The 19360-nt window shown below is 41.2% G+C and overlaps 1 protein-coding gene across 3 annotated transcripts in view; it reads left to right on the forward strand.

Moving 5' to 3' along the window:
• The window catches only part of LOC115056663 (anoctamin-1-like), a 60747-nt gene that overhangs the window by 8974 nt on the left and 32413 nt on the right, over positions 1-19360 (forward strand). For 2 of the 3 annotated variants that reach the window (XM_029523290.1, XM_029523291.1), the window contains exons 4-10: positions 2856-3007; positions 4117-4171; positions 4422-4470; positions 9733-9788; positions 10246-10284; positions 12508-12572; positions 18111-18245. In XM_029523290.1, coding sequence (XP_029379150.1) covers positions 2856-3007; positions 4117-4171; positions 4422-4470; positions 9733-9788; positions 10246-10284; positions 12508-12572; positions 18111-18245 — 551 coding nt within the window. The remainder of the gene's footprint in view (positions 1-2855; positions 3008-4116; positions 4172-4421; positions 4471-9732; positions 9789-10245; positions 10285-12507; positions 12573-18110; positions 18246-19360) is intronic. The other variant, XM_029523292.1, reaches the window with a different exon arrangement.

Consider the following 19360-nt stretch of genomic DNA (forward strand, 5'->3'; position numbering starts at 1 on the left):
AATTGAAATCTCTGTGTATGTGTGCTATGTTGTCCCAAAAACAATGTGTTAATTTCCATAAAGTTTTTAGGATGTGCATTATTCAGCAACACTACTATTTTCCTATAGTTTTATAATACACAAATCTCAAACAAAAACACTGAATTCAGCCCAAACTGAAAAACCTCAGCAGAGAGAAGCAAACTTGCCCATGCACTGGAATTTCCTGGTTTTGAATTCTGCCAGTTCTTTCTTGTCTCTGTTCTCCCGCTTTCTAAGCCAAAACCGTGAAACAAAAATTTGTGGCAGGGTAACAATAACAAAAACCACATAAAGAAGAAAAGATATTACAAAAACAAACACATTAAAAACTAATCATGATTGTAAGAATTGCAGTTTTAGTGCCGGTACAATATTTCAAGGTTCAGATATTGTATTGCTTTCAGCGTGAGATACATCAATTAAAGATTTGCCAAAATTTCCTATCACTTTTTAAGCCTAATTCTGATCTCTGAACAAACAACAAAACAAGGCATTTTACAAACACATTACACATTACAAACGATTACCTGACTAATCAGAAATGGCGAGCTTTACTGGCTGCACCCTCAATTTTCCTTGGTCATCAAAAAAGTACTAACCCCCCGAGCAGGGACTTTGTTGTGGGTAAGTCAAAGGCCCAGGAACCTCTATTTTATCCCAGTTCCTTGGGCTGAAACACACCGTCTATTAATTGAATTAACTTAAATCAGAATGAATGACAACTGTGCTAGTATAACTATGAGAGACAGTATCACAGCACATCTTGCCAGTGCAAAAGACAAAAGTTATTCAGCTTTTGAATCTCTGGCTTGAGGATTAACAAGAATTTTAGAGAGATAAACATGATAAACAGGTGGTGGACTTTCCAGCTGCAGTTAGGATTAAGTGTTGAACAATCACAATCCTACAGATAATCTTGCGATTGCGATTATTAATGCTATTTCAAGCAAACTTTCTTATATTTTCCATGGCTTGCAATTTTTTTAAATTCTTGACATTTTTCGCAAAACGTTCAAATGCACCTTAGGAATGCAAAAACAGGGTGTGTTGGAAATTGAATCAAGTCACCTTGGGCATTCTTCTTCTTCTTTTTTTAATTGCAATTTTCCAAACAAGGAATTGATGTGTGACTGCAACAAGCGGTGGAGTACTGATCAGAATCTCCAATACAAAATCTCCAATACATAGTCTTTAGTCTTGTGTATAGTACCTGTTTATACTTCTGACAGCATAAAATAACATACTGTATTGTTTTTCTTTCCCACACTATTGTGTTTATTTATTCTGAAAACTGAGTGGTGAGCCAGCAGCACAGCGGCATAGTGGTTTGTGCTGTTGACTCACAAGGTTCGGTTCGGTTCCCAGGCCTGGGATCTTTTTGCGCGGAGTTAGCATGTTCTCCCAGTGTTTGTATGGGTTTCCTCTGGGCATGTTGAGGTTGATTGGTAACGTTGAATTGCTCATAGTTCTGAGTGTGAGTGTGAGTGGTTGTTCATCTTTGTCTCTTTATGTTAGCCTGTGACGGACTGGCAACCTATCCAGGGTATACCCCCCGTAAGTGGTAGAAGATGAATGAATGAATGAATGGGTGGTGAGCCAAATTGTGATATCAAGTTCTCATTTCCTCTGATCCTTCTTGCACATGTAATTTCTTCCACTTTCCCTTGAATTCTATAGAACCATGGTCCTTTGTGTTTCTCCTGAAACTGCTTCTGGCATTGTTCCTTTTTTGGCAAAAAATGTTCTTGGTTTCTGTTTTGCTAATGGTAAGTGCTTGCCTATCACATGCAGATGAAAACAGGACAATGAAGAAAGTAACCATTTCTAATTTACCAACAAAAATAAGTGTCAAACTAAATGATAGCTGTATTTGACACAGAATCTCTGACCTATTTGGCTAGACTGTTTTGCAAAGCTATAGTCTTGCATGCAACACAGGCATACAGGGACATACGCTGACCTGTTATTACCATGTTATTACTTTTCCGGGATGGATTAGACGCACTTCAGGTATTTATGCTCATTCTTATGAACTACAACATGTAAAACAATGACAAACATTCAAAGCTAATGAATGCAGTAACATAGAAGTCCTAGTAAATTTAACGACATGGTAGTATTCGTAACAGGATTTACGACTGTGGTATAGGCTTCAAAGCCATGTCCAGATTGACACTTGGCAAAGATCTAAATTGATGTCCATCAGATTCAACTCCTGGAATTCATCAGGTCAGGCCACTTATTTCAAATCTGACCTGTCCTGATTTGTTGCCTCTGTCCGCTGCAGCCTCAGTTTTCCGTTCCTGGCTGACAGGAGTGGTAGCTCATCCATCTCAAGGTTGGACATGTTGTGCATTCTTAGATGTTTTTGCTCTAACTGCAAAAAGTGGTTATCTGCGTGACCCTAGTCTTTGCCAGCTCAAACCTGCTTTTCCATTCTCCTTTGACCTCCTCTGTTCAACAGGGCATTTATCCCATAGAGCTGCTCCTCTCTGGGTGTCTTTTTTGTGTTTGTGTGTTTTTAGCTCCATTCTGATTGAAAACTGTTGTGATTGTTGCGAGTAAACGTCCAGGAGATCCGAAACACCTTCAGTAAATCAAACAATACCAACAATCATGTAACAGCCAAAGTCACTGAATCACATTTTTCTTCCTCCTGAAGCTGGAACTGCATGGTTTTATACACTGCACTGCTGCCACATGTTTGGCTGATTGAATAGTTGCATGAGTTGGCAGGTGTACAGGCGCTCTATAAAAAAAAAGCGCTCTATGCATATGTGACATAACCTTGATTTAAGCATTTGTGTGTGTGTGTGTTTTGTTGGGCTCTCTAGATGTATGAAGTCAAGAAGTCAAGTGGTGTTGTGGGGAAGATCAACACTCTGGTCAATAAAGTTCTGGAGCCACTCCACCCGCATGTTGAGGAACATCAACCAAAGAACATCAAACATCTGTCTCATACTTTCTCCAGGGAAAAGCAGCACCTGTGAGCACATGATTTCCCCTTTATATTGATGGGGAGTGGTTGAAGAAAGTATTTAAAACATAATTACGAGGAGTCTAAATTAAATCTTATTCATACCTTGTGTTCTGGCACTTCAGCATTGTGAACAGTACTCTCTGTTTAGTTATCCTTGAGTTTATAGTCTACACCCTGACTGGAGTGATACTTTAGAAAATTTAATTGATACTGGCTCAGACCATTAAAAATTTTGATTCCTCTATTATCTCTGTAAATGGAAGATAGGAATTTTGAATATGCAAGGGAAAACAGTTGGCATAATCCCACTGTTTTGGTCACCGTTTGTCCTTTGTGTTTCGATTGGATGCAAAAGTGTGTTCTCTACCAAATAATGGTGAGAAAACTGATTAAATATGGAGGGCATTTGATTCAAGATTTGGAGTTAAAATTAAGTGTGACAGGAATCATGACACAATTTAGCTTCAATTTACCATTCCACCAACTGCATCACCAGTATCACTGTCTCTACTATTAATGCACGCATAGCTCCGTTTCCACGGGGTAAGTTCATTTTTATAAATCACAATTTTGGTGTGGGAAGTGACATATGCCACTTTTAGACCATTGCGCATACACAATTATTATTGGATAATAATAATAATAATAATAATAATAATAATTACTATTACATTAGAATTAATTGTCATTGTGCAGAGTGCAGGTACAAAGCCAATACAATGCAATGAACATTTAAGAATTTCAAAATTATCGATATCATTATTGTTATAAAAAATTTAGACCCCTGCTCTGCACTCTTCCTTGATTGTCAAGCCGGTTGCTGTCTGTGGTTTAACAGTTACACAGAAGGTATACCCTAATGCATGCTCTGCTATATGGCCTAAATAGAAGTTTATTTTAAATAAAATGAACATTGTGTTACATTGAAGAACACTTTAAACAAGAGACTCAGGCCATAAACTTTAATTGAGCTAATGAATTAAGTAAATGATCACTAGACAGAATGCAGAATTCCCCTTTTGCTTCAGCCTTGGTGTCATTTTGCAGGTTAGGGATCTGAACAGTGACAGAAAATAGTAACAATTGTGCTTTTGTGTGTGTATGTTAATTCACAGGTTCGACCTCTCAGACAAACATTGCTTCTTTGACAGCAAAACCAGGAGTTCAATAGTAAGTTCACTGACGCTTAAACCTCAACATACCAAATAGGGGAAAGGAGTTTTGCCCATTCTATACTAACATCCCTCTGCGATGTAAAGCACTGCTGCCATTCATTACAGCCACAAATGCTGAAACACACTCTAACATTAGACAGTGAAGTATCTGGGACTTTGGTTGCTTTCTCACAGTAATATAAATTTTGAAATGTAAAAATGTATGCTTTTCTGAAATCAAATCAAAGTTTTTCATTTCCATTCAGGTGTTCGAAGTGCTTAAAAGAACGAAGTGCAAAGCTAAGTACAGCATGGGTGAGTCTGGTCTGAGCTTGTGATTTAAACAATATACTGAGATTTAGGTCTGGGAAGTGTTATTTAAATTTTAGATTTTTCAGGACTGTTCCAAAAAGGTTTTATAATCATTCTGCAGTTGTGCAGGACTTGGTGCCAATGTTCTTTTAGTCTTACAGTGTTAATAGCACTGTTGCCCCACAACAAGAAGGTTGCGGGTTCAATTCCTGGCCTGGGGAGTTTGCAGGTTCTCCTCATGCCTGCATGGGTTTCTCTGGGTACTCTGGTTTCCCACCATCCAAAAACATGCATATTTGGGTTAATTGGTGAATCTAAATTGTCTGTAGGTCTGAGTGTGAGTGTGAGTGGTTGTCTCTCTCTGTCTCTGTATGTTGGCCCTGTGATGGACTGGCGACCTGGGGTGTACTCCATGCTTGCCAAATGTGAGCTGAGGTTGGCGCCAGTGCCCCCTGCAACCTTAAAGTGTTGTTGAAATTATTGAGCGACTATCCGAAGGGTCCAAAAAAAATATAGTCGCAGAGAGGCTAAGAAAGGGAAAGGCGATTACCTGCCAGACACGCTGGTGGTGAGGAATCACGGCCTTACCTTTTGCACATTTATTGCTGCTCAAACACAAACATTGGGACGATCACTTCCAAAGCATCTTGTATGAGCACCAAAATGTCGAAGCAAGTAAAAGGCGATATGAAGCAAAGAAAAGTGATGTGATGGCGCTGTGACAGCGGTCAGCAAAAGTAGAACTTCCCCCCTCACCCTCTCATTCCAAAAAACCCGCCAGGAGAAGACCAGCTGATAATAGTATTGCTGACGTAACATCTACACGATGTGACAAATCCCCGTATGTGACAAGTCATTCAGAAACCCATGCATCCTCAATAAACACCACAAGCCCGTGACATTGCTGGCACCTACAGAAATATTTTACAAATATTTGGCAAATGATGGTATATGTGTAAGAATTCTGTTTGTGGTGTGTTTATCTGGTGACCATTGAAGGGGCGATAATGTGTTTTTCTTCTATATGTGAGGGATTGCTTGTTCAATGAGATGAGCTGTGCAATTGCGGATCTCAGGTAAAATAGCTATTTCTCCAGTAACAGGGAGCTTACTTAAGAAAGAGGAAAGAAAGCTGGCTCAAGCTGCTGGCTTTTTATGGTTTTGGTGCTTTTGTGGTTTAGCTATTTGCATTGAAAGGCATTTTATGTTAGGTTTTTGTACTCTAATGATTTCCAGATTGATGATTTTTATTTGGATGTTGTGGTTTTAAAGATGTCTGTAATGTGATTCAGCCGTATTCAATTATGATTACCATCCTTGTGTATTTAAATTTCTGTCTTCTCTTTCACACTTTAACATTTCTTTCCTTTTTGCCCCCTTCTTTTGGTTCAACAATCTTTTGGATTTTCAGATTTATTTTATTCCAGACTCTCTGAATTTCGCATGTAAATTTGTAATTCACGTAAGTTATTTTTGAAAGTCTTACTTTGGTATTAATTGTTCTTTTCCAACAACTCATTTTTGTTCTCTGCCCTTGGGTTCTCTTAACGCATCATGAATGAATGAATCATGAATCAGAATGAACTGACCATAAGATGGACCCAGGTGAGGATCTTAATGAGGTCCTCTGCCATTCCCAAGGACTTAATATGTACTCCTTCCAAGCTTTATATACCTGGCACCTGGAATAATCATTTCCTTTGACCGTCCAGTTGTCTCTCCTGCTCCTTACACAGTAAGCAAGTAAGCAAGCCAGGGCAGGACATGAAGGACCTGGAACGAGACAAGAGGTGAGTCTCAAAATAAAACAGGAAGTACAAAACAAGGAACACTCGGAGAAACAAATAGATAACTCAGCTTTCCAGCCGGGGCATGACAGTAACCCCCCCCCCCCCCCACGGCCAGCTCCAGATGGCCCAGGTTCACCAGGGTGGGCCCGATGGAAGTACTGGATGAGGGATGGGTCCACAATGTTGCGAGCTGAGACCCAGAAATGCTCCTCCAGGCCATACCCCTCCCAGTCGACCAGGTACTGGAACCCCCGGCTCCTACACCGGGCTGCCAGGAGCTTGCAGACAGTGGAAACAGGTCCACCATCGATGAACCGGCGGGGAGAAGGTTGCCTGGAGGCAGGGACCAGAGGACTCTCTACGCTTGTTTTGATCCGACTTAGAGTGACTACCACAGTGAGAATGGTGGTGTTACCTTCGGAAGGAGGAAGACCAGTCACAAAAGTCCACGAAGATGTCTGACCAGGGTCGATGTACCACCAGGAGTGGGAGGAGCTGACCAGAAGCTGGGCGTCGGGAGACCTTACAGCGACCACACACAGGACAGGCTGGCATATACTTGGTCACCTCCTTTTTCATGACCAGCCACCAGAACCGCTGTCGGATGACAAACAGGGTACTGGGTACTGCATACTCCAGGGTGGCAGGACAACCGGGAAGAGTGGGCCCAGTGGATGACTTTTGAATGCAGGATAGGAAGCAAAAACAGCCGGTTCGGCAGGCAGGCGGGCAGGCTGGAGGTTGACAGTTCCAATTGACCTTGATAACCCTGCTCTCAATATCCCAAGTGACAGAGCCCGTAACACACAAGGGGGGAAGAATGGGAGTACTATCTTTACCAGAGTTTTCAGAGGTAAACAAACGAGAGAGAGAGAGATAGAGAGCATCAGGCTTGCCATTCTTAGAGCGCAGGAAATAGGACAGGGAGAATTGGAACCGGTTGAAAAAGAGAGCCCACCTTGCCTGTCGAGAGTTGAGCCTCTTAGCTGTCCTCAAGCACTCGAGGTTCTTATGATCCATCCAGATGAGAAAAGGCTGTTCAGCCCCTTCTAGCCACTGTCTCCACTCCTCCAATGCCACCTTAATGGCATTGGTTGCCAAAATCATAGTTCCTCTCAGAGGCTGACAGCTTGCTGGAAAGAAAGGCACAGGGGTGTAACTTATTGTCCTTAGTCATCCTCTGAGAAAGAACCTACCCCTACATCGGAGGCATCCACCTCCACCACAAACTGCAGGTTGGGATCAGGCAATGTGAGGACAGGGGCTGAGGTGAAGCCGGTCTTCAGCTTCTGGAAAGTGAGCTCAGTCTGGAGGTTCCACTGGAAGTTAGACTTTGAAGATGTCAGAGCATGAAGGTGGGAAGCAACAGAACTAAAATTTCTGATGAACTTTCTGTAAAAATTTGTACCCTAGGAACCCTAGGAATTGTTTAACCTCGTGGTAGTGGGCCAATCAACAACTGCACTGATCTTTATGGGGTCCATCCTGATCTCCCCCTCAGACACAATGAACCCCAGGGAAGACACAGAGGGCACATGAAACTCACACTTCTAAGCTTTGACAAAGAATTGGTGGTGGAGGAGGCACTGGAGGAACCACCTAACGTGCTGAATATGAGTTTGCTCATAGGGGGAAAAGATTAAGATGTCATCCAGGTAGACAAAAACAAACTCATTGAGCATGTCCCAGAGGATGTCGTTCACCAGGGCCTGGAAAACAGCTGGGGCATTGGTAAGTCCAAAAGTCATGACCAGGTACTCGTAATGACCGCTGGGAGTGTTGAATGCTGTCTTCCATTCATCCTTCTCCCTTATTCTAACTAGGTGATAGGCATTTCTTAAGTCCATTTTAGTGGAAACCTTAGCACCCTTAAGTTGCTCAAAAGCAGTGGAGATTAAAGGGAGGGGGCACCTGTTGTGAATGGTGATCCCTTTGAGTCCTCAGTAGTCAGTGCTGGGCCGCAAGGTTTTATCCTTCTTGTCCAAAAAGAAGAAACCAGTGCCAGCGGGAGAGGAAGGCCAAATAATCCCCACAGCCAGGGATTCCTCAATGTACTTTTTCACAGCCTGGGTTTCAGGAGCTGACAGGGAATACAGCCAACCCTTGGGTGGAAAAGTACCGGGGAGTAGGTCAATGGCGCAGTCATAGGCCTGGCAAAGAGGCAAGGACGTGGCCCTGGCCTTGCTGAAAACTTTCTTAAGGTCATGGTAGCAGATGGGAACCCAGGAAAGGTCAGGAAATTCCAGCTCCAGGATGTGAGAGGTTGAGAGGGTGAGAAACAGTTCTTTTCACAAGTCTTCCCCCATGAAATTATCTGACCACTCTTCCAGTCAATATGGGGGCTGTGGAGTGTTAGCCCAGGGTATCCCAGGATGAGTGGATGCTGAGGAGCTCTGAAGACATGAAAACTAATTCTTTCGGTATGAGAGTCAGGAAAGGGAAGGAGCAGTGGCTGAGTGCGATCGTGACCTTGCATAATAGCCTGCTAACCAGGGCACTGGCATCCAAAGGGTGGTTGAGGCAGAGGGTTTTGAGACCCAGCTTCCCCACGAGACTAAAATCCATAAGAGTAGCATCTGAGCCAGAATCAACTATTGTCGTATTGTCAAAAACTGAACACGGCTTGGACTCAAAATGCAGATTTACACAGTAAGCAAGATTCAAAAATAGTCCTTTAGTTGCAGCAGAGTCGTTAGACAGGTGATCAGTCAGTACAACAATATAATCCAAAGCCGAATGCAAAAGGCGAGGTCAAAACACGAAACAGGTCAGGAACTATAAGGCTTACTAGAGGAAAAAAGGCTAGAACACTGACACTAAGGAACAAGACATACTGAGACTATATACACTGGGGGAGGGAAGACAATGAGACACAGGTGCAACACATTAGGGCAGGACAGGTAATCACATGGGAGGGAGACACATGAGGGCAGGATGTGAAGGACCTGGAACAAGACAAGAGGTGACTATCAAAATAAAACAGGAAGTACAAGACAAGGAGCACTGTGAGAAACAAAAAGATCACCAAGCTTTCCAGCTGGGGCATGACAGAGTTGTCCACTCTAGTTAACAGATGAGCTTTTCAGCCACCCCAGCTATGCGTCAGGGATCAATGTTGCACCTCACATTCTCTTGGTGGTCTCGGTTGACAGTCTGGCCAAAATCTGTTACAAAGAAGTCCAGTCTCCACCTTCAGAGTCCTGCTCGACCTCAAAGCCCTGATGCGGCCCATTCTGTCTGTCAGGTTTTTGGGCCATTCTGCCTTTTTCCTGGGGTGTAACTCAGTGTAATAGTTTTTTCTTTATATCCGCATTGGAATTTATGAGTAGCTGTTGTTACAGCTATTGTTTAGTGACTTCTGTTTCATCTGTAATTTTTATGAGAAAAACATTGCTCCCATACAAAACAACACTGACCCTAACTCTAACCCTATGGAAACCATATTGACATCTGCAGCTCCATTTCCTCTTGGCAGGTATCACCAGTCTCCTTGGTAGTGGTGTCTACTCAGCAGCCTACCCTCTTCATGATGTGAGTAAAACAATTACAATAGGTGATACTGAGTCCTCCTCTTCATATTAGAGTGATGGGACATATATATATATATAATAAACATCTGTCTTTATAACAAGTCAATTTCTTTGGTAGATATAGGATGGCTCGATTGATGAAACTTCAATCTTTTTTGGGGCCTCATTAGGAATGTAAGGCAGTCATCATCAATGGATCTTGATTGGAATCAAAGAAAGTGACTTTATGAACTTGCCTTTTCGATTTATTTTGAATCAAGTGTAATTGGCCTGAGAGATTATAAAGTCTACTTCAGAAATATAGATTGCCTTAAATATGAAATATTTTTTTTTTTATCTTCATTGCATTCTTAGATGGGATGATGAGATGCCAGCAATAAATTAACTGGGCTGCAAATCTTACAGTGAGTAAGCTCTCAGTCTCCAGTCAGTGTGATTGTTTCATTTTCCTCTTCCAGGGGGATATTAATGAAAGAGCAGAGCCCAATGACAGAAAGGTAAGACAGTCATTTTGTAACCTATGCAAACTGGTGTCAAAATCCAAACAGGGTGGCATTCAGGGTTCTAAATTAACACCCGCCAACCCGCCAAATATGGGTTAAAATTCATTTTGGCGGGTGTTGATAAAAACTTACTAGCCCAGGGGTCTGGAACCTTTAGCACTAAAAGAGCCATTTGGCCCCATTCCCACCAAATTAAAACCTATTTGACTACTAAATTTAAGCTATTACATATAGTTTCTTTTAATTTGTGCTTTATAAGAGTGTGTTACCTTTATGAAATAAAGTATGAACAGAAAATGACTGACTTATTTTCCATTTATTAACACCAACATCAAATTATTTTGAATTCTGAAAGAAACAAAAGACAAGGGCCTGTTTGATTCATTGTAAAACCATAATATAATATTAATAAGGGCAAACAAAAAAGCCAGTTTAAGTCATATGCCCTAATTCTTTCCTCAGGTGATGTGCAGAAGCCAACCGCCAACCTGAATATGAAACACAAATACAGTACATCAGTTCAGGGTACAATATAGAAATGTAAATTTTCAAAATAATAGCTCATTAAATTATTTCTCTCACCTGATTAATGAGATTTGTGTCCCTGCACTTCACTGGACAGTGTATCAATATCTGGGTTGTAAGATATCACTTTTAGCTTCATGCAGGATTGCAGGCTCTCATCTGTGAGCTGTGAGCGATGTTTGCTTTTTATAAAGTTCATTGTGATAAAAATCTGCTGGCACAGGTATGTGGATCCAATGGTCGACAGGACTCCAAATGCATACTTTTTCATGTTTTTCATGTAAGTGTCGTCTATGGCGTTCCATGTGTCGAAGAGAAGTTTTTCACATTTGGGGAGGCTTTCAATGTCGCTCCATTTGTGCTTCTGAGCAAGCTATTAGCTATTAAAACTACATTTATTTTAAAATCACAAGAGCATTTGAATCTCCAAAGAAATAACTATACAACGAAAAAAAAAAAAATAAATAAATAAGATAAAATAAGCAAATTGGCCATTATTTGTTCATTTATTATTATGATTATTATTATATATTATATAGCCACAGCAGGGGGCTGAAAGAGCCGCATGTGACTCCAAAGCCGCGGGTTGCCAACCCCTGTGCTAGCCAGTTTGGCTGGTGATGCATGAGGCAATCGTGTCGGTCAGATCTACTCTACACTATGTTTTGTTCTCAGTCATTTGTACTGGCAGTACAGCACTGATTCCTTTCCGATAAATACTGTGCCGTAATGCTACGTGATGACATTTAATACGCCCATTGGCTGCACAAATGCCGGTATTTCACGCTACAGTCTTGAGTGCAACGAACACAGTGTGAGAAACGAACACATAGTGTGAGGGGGGTAGATCAAAACAGCGGCGCCTAAGTTTAACATCTAAAGTAAAACTAAACTAAACACGAAAGAATGGAGAGGATACGGATATTGGCAACAGAGTGTGCAAAACTAAAAAAAGAAAGTTTCACGTCAAATGGCTAGCGGAAATTCTAATTGGCTGGTAACTTTACTGAGTCAGTAGCCATATTGGCTGGTGATCAAAAAAGATCATTTAGAACCCTGGTGGGATTCATGTTTTGCATTTGCACAGCTTTATTGTTATGTTCAAAGAGACCCCACACTCGGACCACCAATTCAATTTTAATCTTGGGACAGAAAGAAATTGAGCCTTCTTGAATATGACAATCATGTCAGATCATTTCTATGTTTGTTTAGCTGTGCAGATAATAAGTTTACAATTTTGGTGCAGTGTTATGACTTTCATAATATAATTTTCATCTGAAGCAGGCAGCTATACATTACCATTCCATCACTCAATGCCATAGCTAGCAATTATCCGAACCTGAAACATTCGGCAGGAAAAGAGCAGCGGGAACTGGTGGAGAAAAAAAACTGGGGTAAAAGGAGGGTGACTTTTCGAGTTCTGGTAGTGAAGAGACCAGGATTGATTCAAACTAGCAAATGCTGTTGTTGAATTTTCCTAACCCTAACCCTAACCCATGTTAGGGTAAATGTTAAGTTCAAAACCATTTCCCCATTTCCACCCCATTTTGCCCCAAAGTGGCCTAAAATATTAGTCATGAAAGATTTAAGTCACAGTTCACTGTCAATAAAACAAAGAATGGAGTGCCAATAGGCAAAGGAGATGATAAAAGTGGACAAGTGAAGCAACTAAATGTCTGATGTCTTCTCTAGCTTTTGTATGAAGAATGGGCAAACTATAGCGTCTTCTACAAGTACCAGCCCATTGGACTTGTGCGGTAAGTACATACTTTTGGTATACATTATTTATTGCCAATCATTCTTGTCTGGTTCTAACGAGACAGCACTCCTAATAATAATATAATATAATATAATGCTAATAGTGGAATATTTTTCCCCACTAGGTTTTTGTTTTAAAAACTAAAATGGACAAAGTTATTTATATAATATATATATATATATATATATATATATATATATATATATATAAACTAAACTCACATATTAAAACTGTGCTTTTAAAAGGTACTGTGGCATACATTAAAATTTCAGATGTTTCTGAGCTGTTTGGTAATTTGTTCGTCATAATTTGAATATCTAAACAGTGCTCTTTATCTTGTGTTGTTAGAATCGCACAGCATATTCACTAAAGACAGGATGGGATGATATCAAATCAGCTTTATTTATATAGTGCCAAATTATAACAAAGTTACATCAAGGCACTTACAGAGCACATACACATACAGTACAGGCCAAAAGTTTGGACTCACTTTCCTATTAATTTGAAGGAGAAGGTGTGTCCAAACTTTTGGCCTGTACTCTACATACAGAGCAGGTCAAGGTCTAGACCAAACTCTTTATAAAATGATTTAAAGAGAGACCCAACTTATCCCCCGATGAGCAAGCACTTGGCGACAGTGGCAACTTCCTTTAAGAGGCAGAAACCCCAGAAGAACCAGGGTCAGGGAGTGCAGCCATCTGCCTAGACTGGTTGGGTTGAGAGTGGGAGAGAGAGAGAGAGTGAGAGGCACGAGAGCACACTAGACTAGATACTGGGAGCTGAAGTATGCCTTTCCCATATAGTGCCACAGTACTTAAACATCTCAGAATACCTCGCCACTTCCTAATGTAAAAGCTTTCTAGTCTTTCCATTTTCTCTGCAGCAGATATTGGAATCTCATATACCAACAGTGGCCATATCAACCTGGGAAAAAAACCTGAAAACTGAAAATACCACAGCTTCAACTTTCCTAGAAGCCCTGATTTGTCTCTATTCTATCCAGTCCCTCAGCAAAATCCCTCCGAAACTGCACTACCTGTTCTCTGTCATGCAAATCTGCCTTGTACCACCTACCTAGACTCTTTACTGGGCTTTCCCTAATTAGGGTTAGGGTTAGGCTTCTTCATCTATTACAAACTTTCCATCACTTAATCTCCCTCTACTTATTGAGATACTTCTAGACTTACTAGGTTTGGTTTTCATAGTAGCCCGCTTTAAATTTAAAGTCTCTCAAGCACTCCATTTATACATGACACCATTGTAGTTACCAACGTCATATCATCCATGTATGCCCAAATTGGTGTAAGGCGCGTCCCATCCTGCCACCTCCCTCCACCTACAACCCACCTAGAAGCTCTAATAATTACCTCCATTGCCATTGTGAAAGCTAATGGAGAAATTGTACACCCTGTCATAATAACTATTTCTAGCCTCTGCCAACCTGTTGTAAAGCCTGCTGTACTTAGTCTGATATCCTGGAAATATGCTCTTACGAAATTTACAACTACTCCAGACACTCTAAAATAATCAAACGCCTCCAAAATAAAGCTATGTGGCAATGATCCAAATGCATTTGCTAAGTTCAAGAAGATCACATGCAAGTCTCTTTTCTCACTCTTGGTTGCCTGAATCTGTGGCCAAATAATGCTTGTGTGCTTTAAACACCCTGCAAAACCTGGTATTCCTGCCTTCTGTCCTGAAGTATCTAGTAAGCCATTCCTTTCTAAATAACTATTAAGTCTCCGTGTGACTACACTAAAGAAAATCTTCCCCTCTACATTCAGGAGAGAGATCATACAGAATTGATTCAGTTCTGAAGACGCCTTCTCCTTTGGAATAAGAACACCTTCTGCCCTACGCCATGCTCTGGCAATAGACTGTTTCTCCCAAACTAGTCTTAATTGCCTCAACAAAAACCTTAGGATATCAGGTGCGCTTTTATAAACCCCGTAGGGAACTCCATTTGGCCCTGGGGCCAAAGAAACCTTTGCATGCCTGACTACTTCCTCAGCCTCCTTCCACCTAGGTGGTCTAACATCCATTTCCTGATTTATCTCCCCTAATGGTGGCATGTCAGGTGGAAGCCCTACTACTCTATCCTGCTCAGAATCTGAATATGTATTTCTCAGGTACTCTTATACTTTTATCTTTGTTGCTTTAAGCTGCTCTCCCTTTTCCTGACCTATAGTCAGATTTTGGTCTCGGGTTGATTAATAAGCTTGATTGAAATATTGCAGCCACTCCCCCTCCTCAACCTGTGGTACCAGGGATATGAAAATTAACATAAGTGGGGGGCGTAGCTTCATTAAGACTAACATACACATCCTGCTGCAGCCAGGTTTCCGCTATGCAAAATAAATCAATATGATGATCAGCAATGAGATCATTAACTAGTAGGGATTTGGATGATAGTGATCGGATAGTCAACAGTCCACATTTAATTTCAGTGTTATTTGAGACTGACTTTGTGGCTGTTTTGATTTCAGTCAAGTTTTTGTTTTTGTTTTTAGCTCCTCTTCTGTTTAATTTGGCTTTAGTAACTTTTCTAAATGTAGGTAGTTGGGAGACAGACACAGTTTCTATAGACCTAAACACAGACAGAGACTCTATTCTGTTCTCGGCAGGTAACCACTCTGATTGAGGCGCAGAGGAGTGTGTTAAACTACGCTCTGCCTCCTGGTCTCGACTGTCAGGTTTTTTGTTTTCTAATAAAATAAACCACGTTCCTAGATATGAGAACAACACCACCCACGGTCAGAGGGACACCATCACTCCTAATCAGACCAGGTCTCCCCCAGCAAGTATTCCAGTTATCTATGTAACCCACTGATAGATACTGTGTGTAGATTACACATTGAATTTAAATGGAATGTAAAAAAATAAGTTTACCTTTAGAGATGTTTTATTTGGGCCCGCATCCACAGTAAAGCTTGGTTATGTTACAATATAATCAGAGGTTATATTTGGCCTGAGCCCACTGGAGCCTCATCACATCCATATAACATTCAGCAAGAGCTGAGTTCACCTTTGCTCAAAATCATGTTAACCAGTCTTAAGTGTACTGTGATTAATGATCAAATGTGCATCGCAAAAAGTCTATGATGCTGCCAACAGCACCATCTGACATTGTTTTTGAAGGGATTAAGATTAGAAGCACATCAGCACATTGCTTTTGCCTCACAGCAAATGGAATCACAGATTCAATTCATGGGTCTGGGGCCTTTCTGTGTGGATATAGCATGTTCTCCCCCTGCCTGTACTGTTTTCCTCCGGGTACTCTGGTGTCCTCCCACAATCCAAAGACATGCGTGTCTAGGTTGAATTTAACTCTAAATTGCCCATGAGTCTGACTGTGAGTGGTTGTTTGTCTCTGTATGTCTTTATGTTTTGGCCCAGTAATAGGCTGCCAACCTGTCCAGGATGTATCCTGCTCTCACATTGGCTGGGAGTGTCTCCAGTACCCCCTGTGAGCCTTTTGTATAAGAGGGAGAAAATGAGTGAGCGAGTGAGAGTTAGAGGTTGGAAGGTGCAAGGGGAACTTTGTCGGGGTAGGCTGCAGGACAGAGGTGTGCTGCAGTCCTCTGACTTCCCCCCACCTTCCCCTCCTTTCCCCCAATCTTAATGCACCACACCATTTTCAGGTGAACAGGATCACAGTGCAGGGCAATGCTACCTCAAGGGGGATTGAAGAAGCACAGCAAAAGGGGACATCATGGCATGACTTGGGGGGCCTGCTTGTGTGGTGCTTGTGTTTGGTGACCTGGTGACCCTCAGGCGGCCAGTTTGGTCGGGTGCTTCCGCGTCCTCAGGCTCTACCTCCTGGCGCGGTGTGGGGCTGGGTCCATGGCAGCTCCTTGATGGCCCCTTGTCAGTCCGGCACTGGCCAGTATGTGGTGACTCGCCCCTTCCTCTCTCCCATGTGTGGGGTATTGGGGGCTCCTCCCAGTGCTTGTGGGGTTTCCTCCTCCTGAGGTCTCCTTGGTCCGTATGCTTCGGGGGCGTTGGTGTGGCACCATGGCTCTCCACCCCTGCAGCCCTTCCCCCTTCAGATGCTTCGCCCGGGTCTGCCTGTAGGGGCTGCTCGGTGGGTCTCTTCAGTCGGTGGGGTGCCTCTGGCTTGTCTGGGGGGTGGGGTTCACGGTGTGTGAGGTCAGTGGCAGATGCAGACAGCGGGCTGGTGTGTGGGGGGGGTGCTGGGGGGACCTCTGATGTGACTCTGGGCCCTGATGATGGTCTCACTCATATTTAGGGAATGTCCATCTGCCTGTGTGGTGTCACTTGCTAGCTTGTGTTGGGTCACATCATAAAGAATTAATTACCGGAAATTACCGACCCGGAAACAGGAAAAAAGCGTTTGATCATCAGCTGATCCTTACCGGTGGTTTTCCTCCACTCCTTACACTCACTCATTCATTCACTTACTCCCTCTCAAGGATGATGTGTCACTGGGCTTCAGGCAGGTGAGCAGTTAACCCTGAAAATCCCTCCTACCATTCACAAACAAATATATATATATATATATATATATATATATATATATATATATATATATATATATATATTATATATATAAGAAATATAAGTGTGGAAAAAAAGGAAAAAATGGTGTTGGTTGATTCGCTTGTATTTAAGGCTGTATATTTGTGTATATTTGCGCATCCTTTGCGTTTTCCTGGAGTTGACTAACTGTAAAATTTTCAAGTTACTCCTGACTGGCACCCCAGAAAAAAGAACAGAATAAGAAAAGAATTATAAAAATTAAATTACTTGCTCCACAAACCGTCACAACACACTTCGGCAAGAAATTAACTCTACCTGAACGTGTTTTAGACCCAAGCAGAAACATACGATCATACAATACGAACATATAATTTTTGCCATCCCTTCTACTCAAATTTATACCTGATATGAAATCAACTATATGTAATCTTGGCATCATTCCATTCAATTTCTCAAAGATGTTACACATGCAGTTGGAATATTTTATGGTTTTTTTACTAGTTTATTGCCAGATTTTTATGAAATTCTTAACATATTGTAGTCCAGCCTCAAACAATAGCCCCTCTATTTTTGAATTTGAAAAAAGAAAGTGGAAATTAAGGAGGAAGCAAACAATTCCTAAAATCACAGCACGGGCCAGATTTTTGGCTTCATAGACAAATATTTTTATATAAGCTTCAGACATTTCTCAGCAGGCACAGTAAAAACTTCAATAGCATCCCACTACAATTTCTCCTGACATGTCATCATCGTAATATATTTTATCATTGTAGCTAATGCTTCAAGGTATCCATTGTTTATCTAAAAGTACAAAACTTAATTTAAAGAGTACAGTGAATTCAATGGACTTTAATTGCATTCATGTAAAATTATTTAAAACACCAATTTTCCTTTAGTTATTTTATTTCAGTCAGTTCTGAAATTATTTAATTTGTCCTCAAAACCTGGACAAGCATATCAGTAAAAGTCAAAATTCCTGATATCACGGCATTTGAAAATTGTTCACACTTTTTTTGATTTGTGGTGTGATGTTTAGGAAGTATTTTGGTGAGAAGATTGGACTGTACTTTGCCTGGTTGGGCCTTTACACCCAGATGTTAATTCCTGCCTCACTAGTCGGGGTCTTTGTCTTTTTGTATGGATGCGCAACAGTGGACGACAACATACCAAGGTAAAGAAGCATGTGGATGCACATTTGATGTCAGCATGCTACATTATCACAGCAGACTGAACCTGTGAATTGCTTTTCTGTGCATCAGTCTTATTGGTTATTGGAATATTGCATACAACAATCCCAGAGATCTGAGGGTCTGCAGAGGAATGTGACGTAAATATAAAATGTTTGGAAAGGACGGCATGAGGGAAGGTGGGAGCGTGAGATTGGTGAGAGTTAAATCCAGGAAGCCATGCCTAACCGAAGACATACAAACACACAAAGACAAGCACAAAGAACAAACTCACGGCTGAATACACAAGAAGGAGGAAAAAAGCAAGAGCAAGGAGAAACTAAATAATTGCGATCAGAGTGTGTATGATTTAATGAAATAGGTGCATATTTAATTTATCACTGATTATTTTAAAATTGATGCTACTTTTCTGTACATTTAAAATACTTAAGTATTATGTTTTATGTATTAAGTGGTTACTCAGGAGACATTGTGTTACAATTAACTTGATTTATATTGTGATTAATTTACAGCTTAAAGTACAATAACACTACTTGTTTTGTTGACAATTTCCCCTCATACAACAAGAATAAATGGACAGAATGTTTAAACACTGAAATGGCTGACATCACACTGCATGGGAGAAGCGGTTAAACTGACAAAGGAAAAGGTTTGATGAATGAGTTGAGAAACTAGGGCCTCCACTTCTTCCTCTACCTGCTTTTCATCTTCCACAGGATATTATGACACATGCTGCCGGCGTATATTTGTGTAAAGACTTACAAAGAGGTTAATACTAAAATATCACCATGGCAAACAACCATACAGTAAGACAAACCAGACAATCTGCCCGTCAGCACAATGGCTGATATAAATCCTTCAATATGTTGCGATCAAGGAAACGGCAATGTAAAAATAGGAGTGTGAGAGACAAGCCAGTTTTGGGGGAAAAAAAGGCTATGAGTTGTATGCATTCAGCCCTAATGGTCCATGGTCCTCATTGTGAGAATTTCATAGCTCTTGCTACAAAGAAATTCCTAAGGATGGCATTCTTAGTTATATTATTACTTAAGCTGAATCCAACACCATATGTAGAACAGTGTGTTGCCGTTCAGATTTA

This window comes from Echeneis naucrates, chromosome 16 (genome assembly GCF_900963305.1).
Source record: "Echeneis naucrates chromosome 16, fEcheNa1.1, whole genome shotgun sequence".
NCBI lineage: Eukaryota > Metazoa > Chordata > Actinopteri > Carangiformes > Echeneidae > Echeneis > Echeneis naucrates.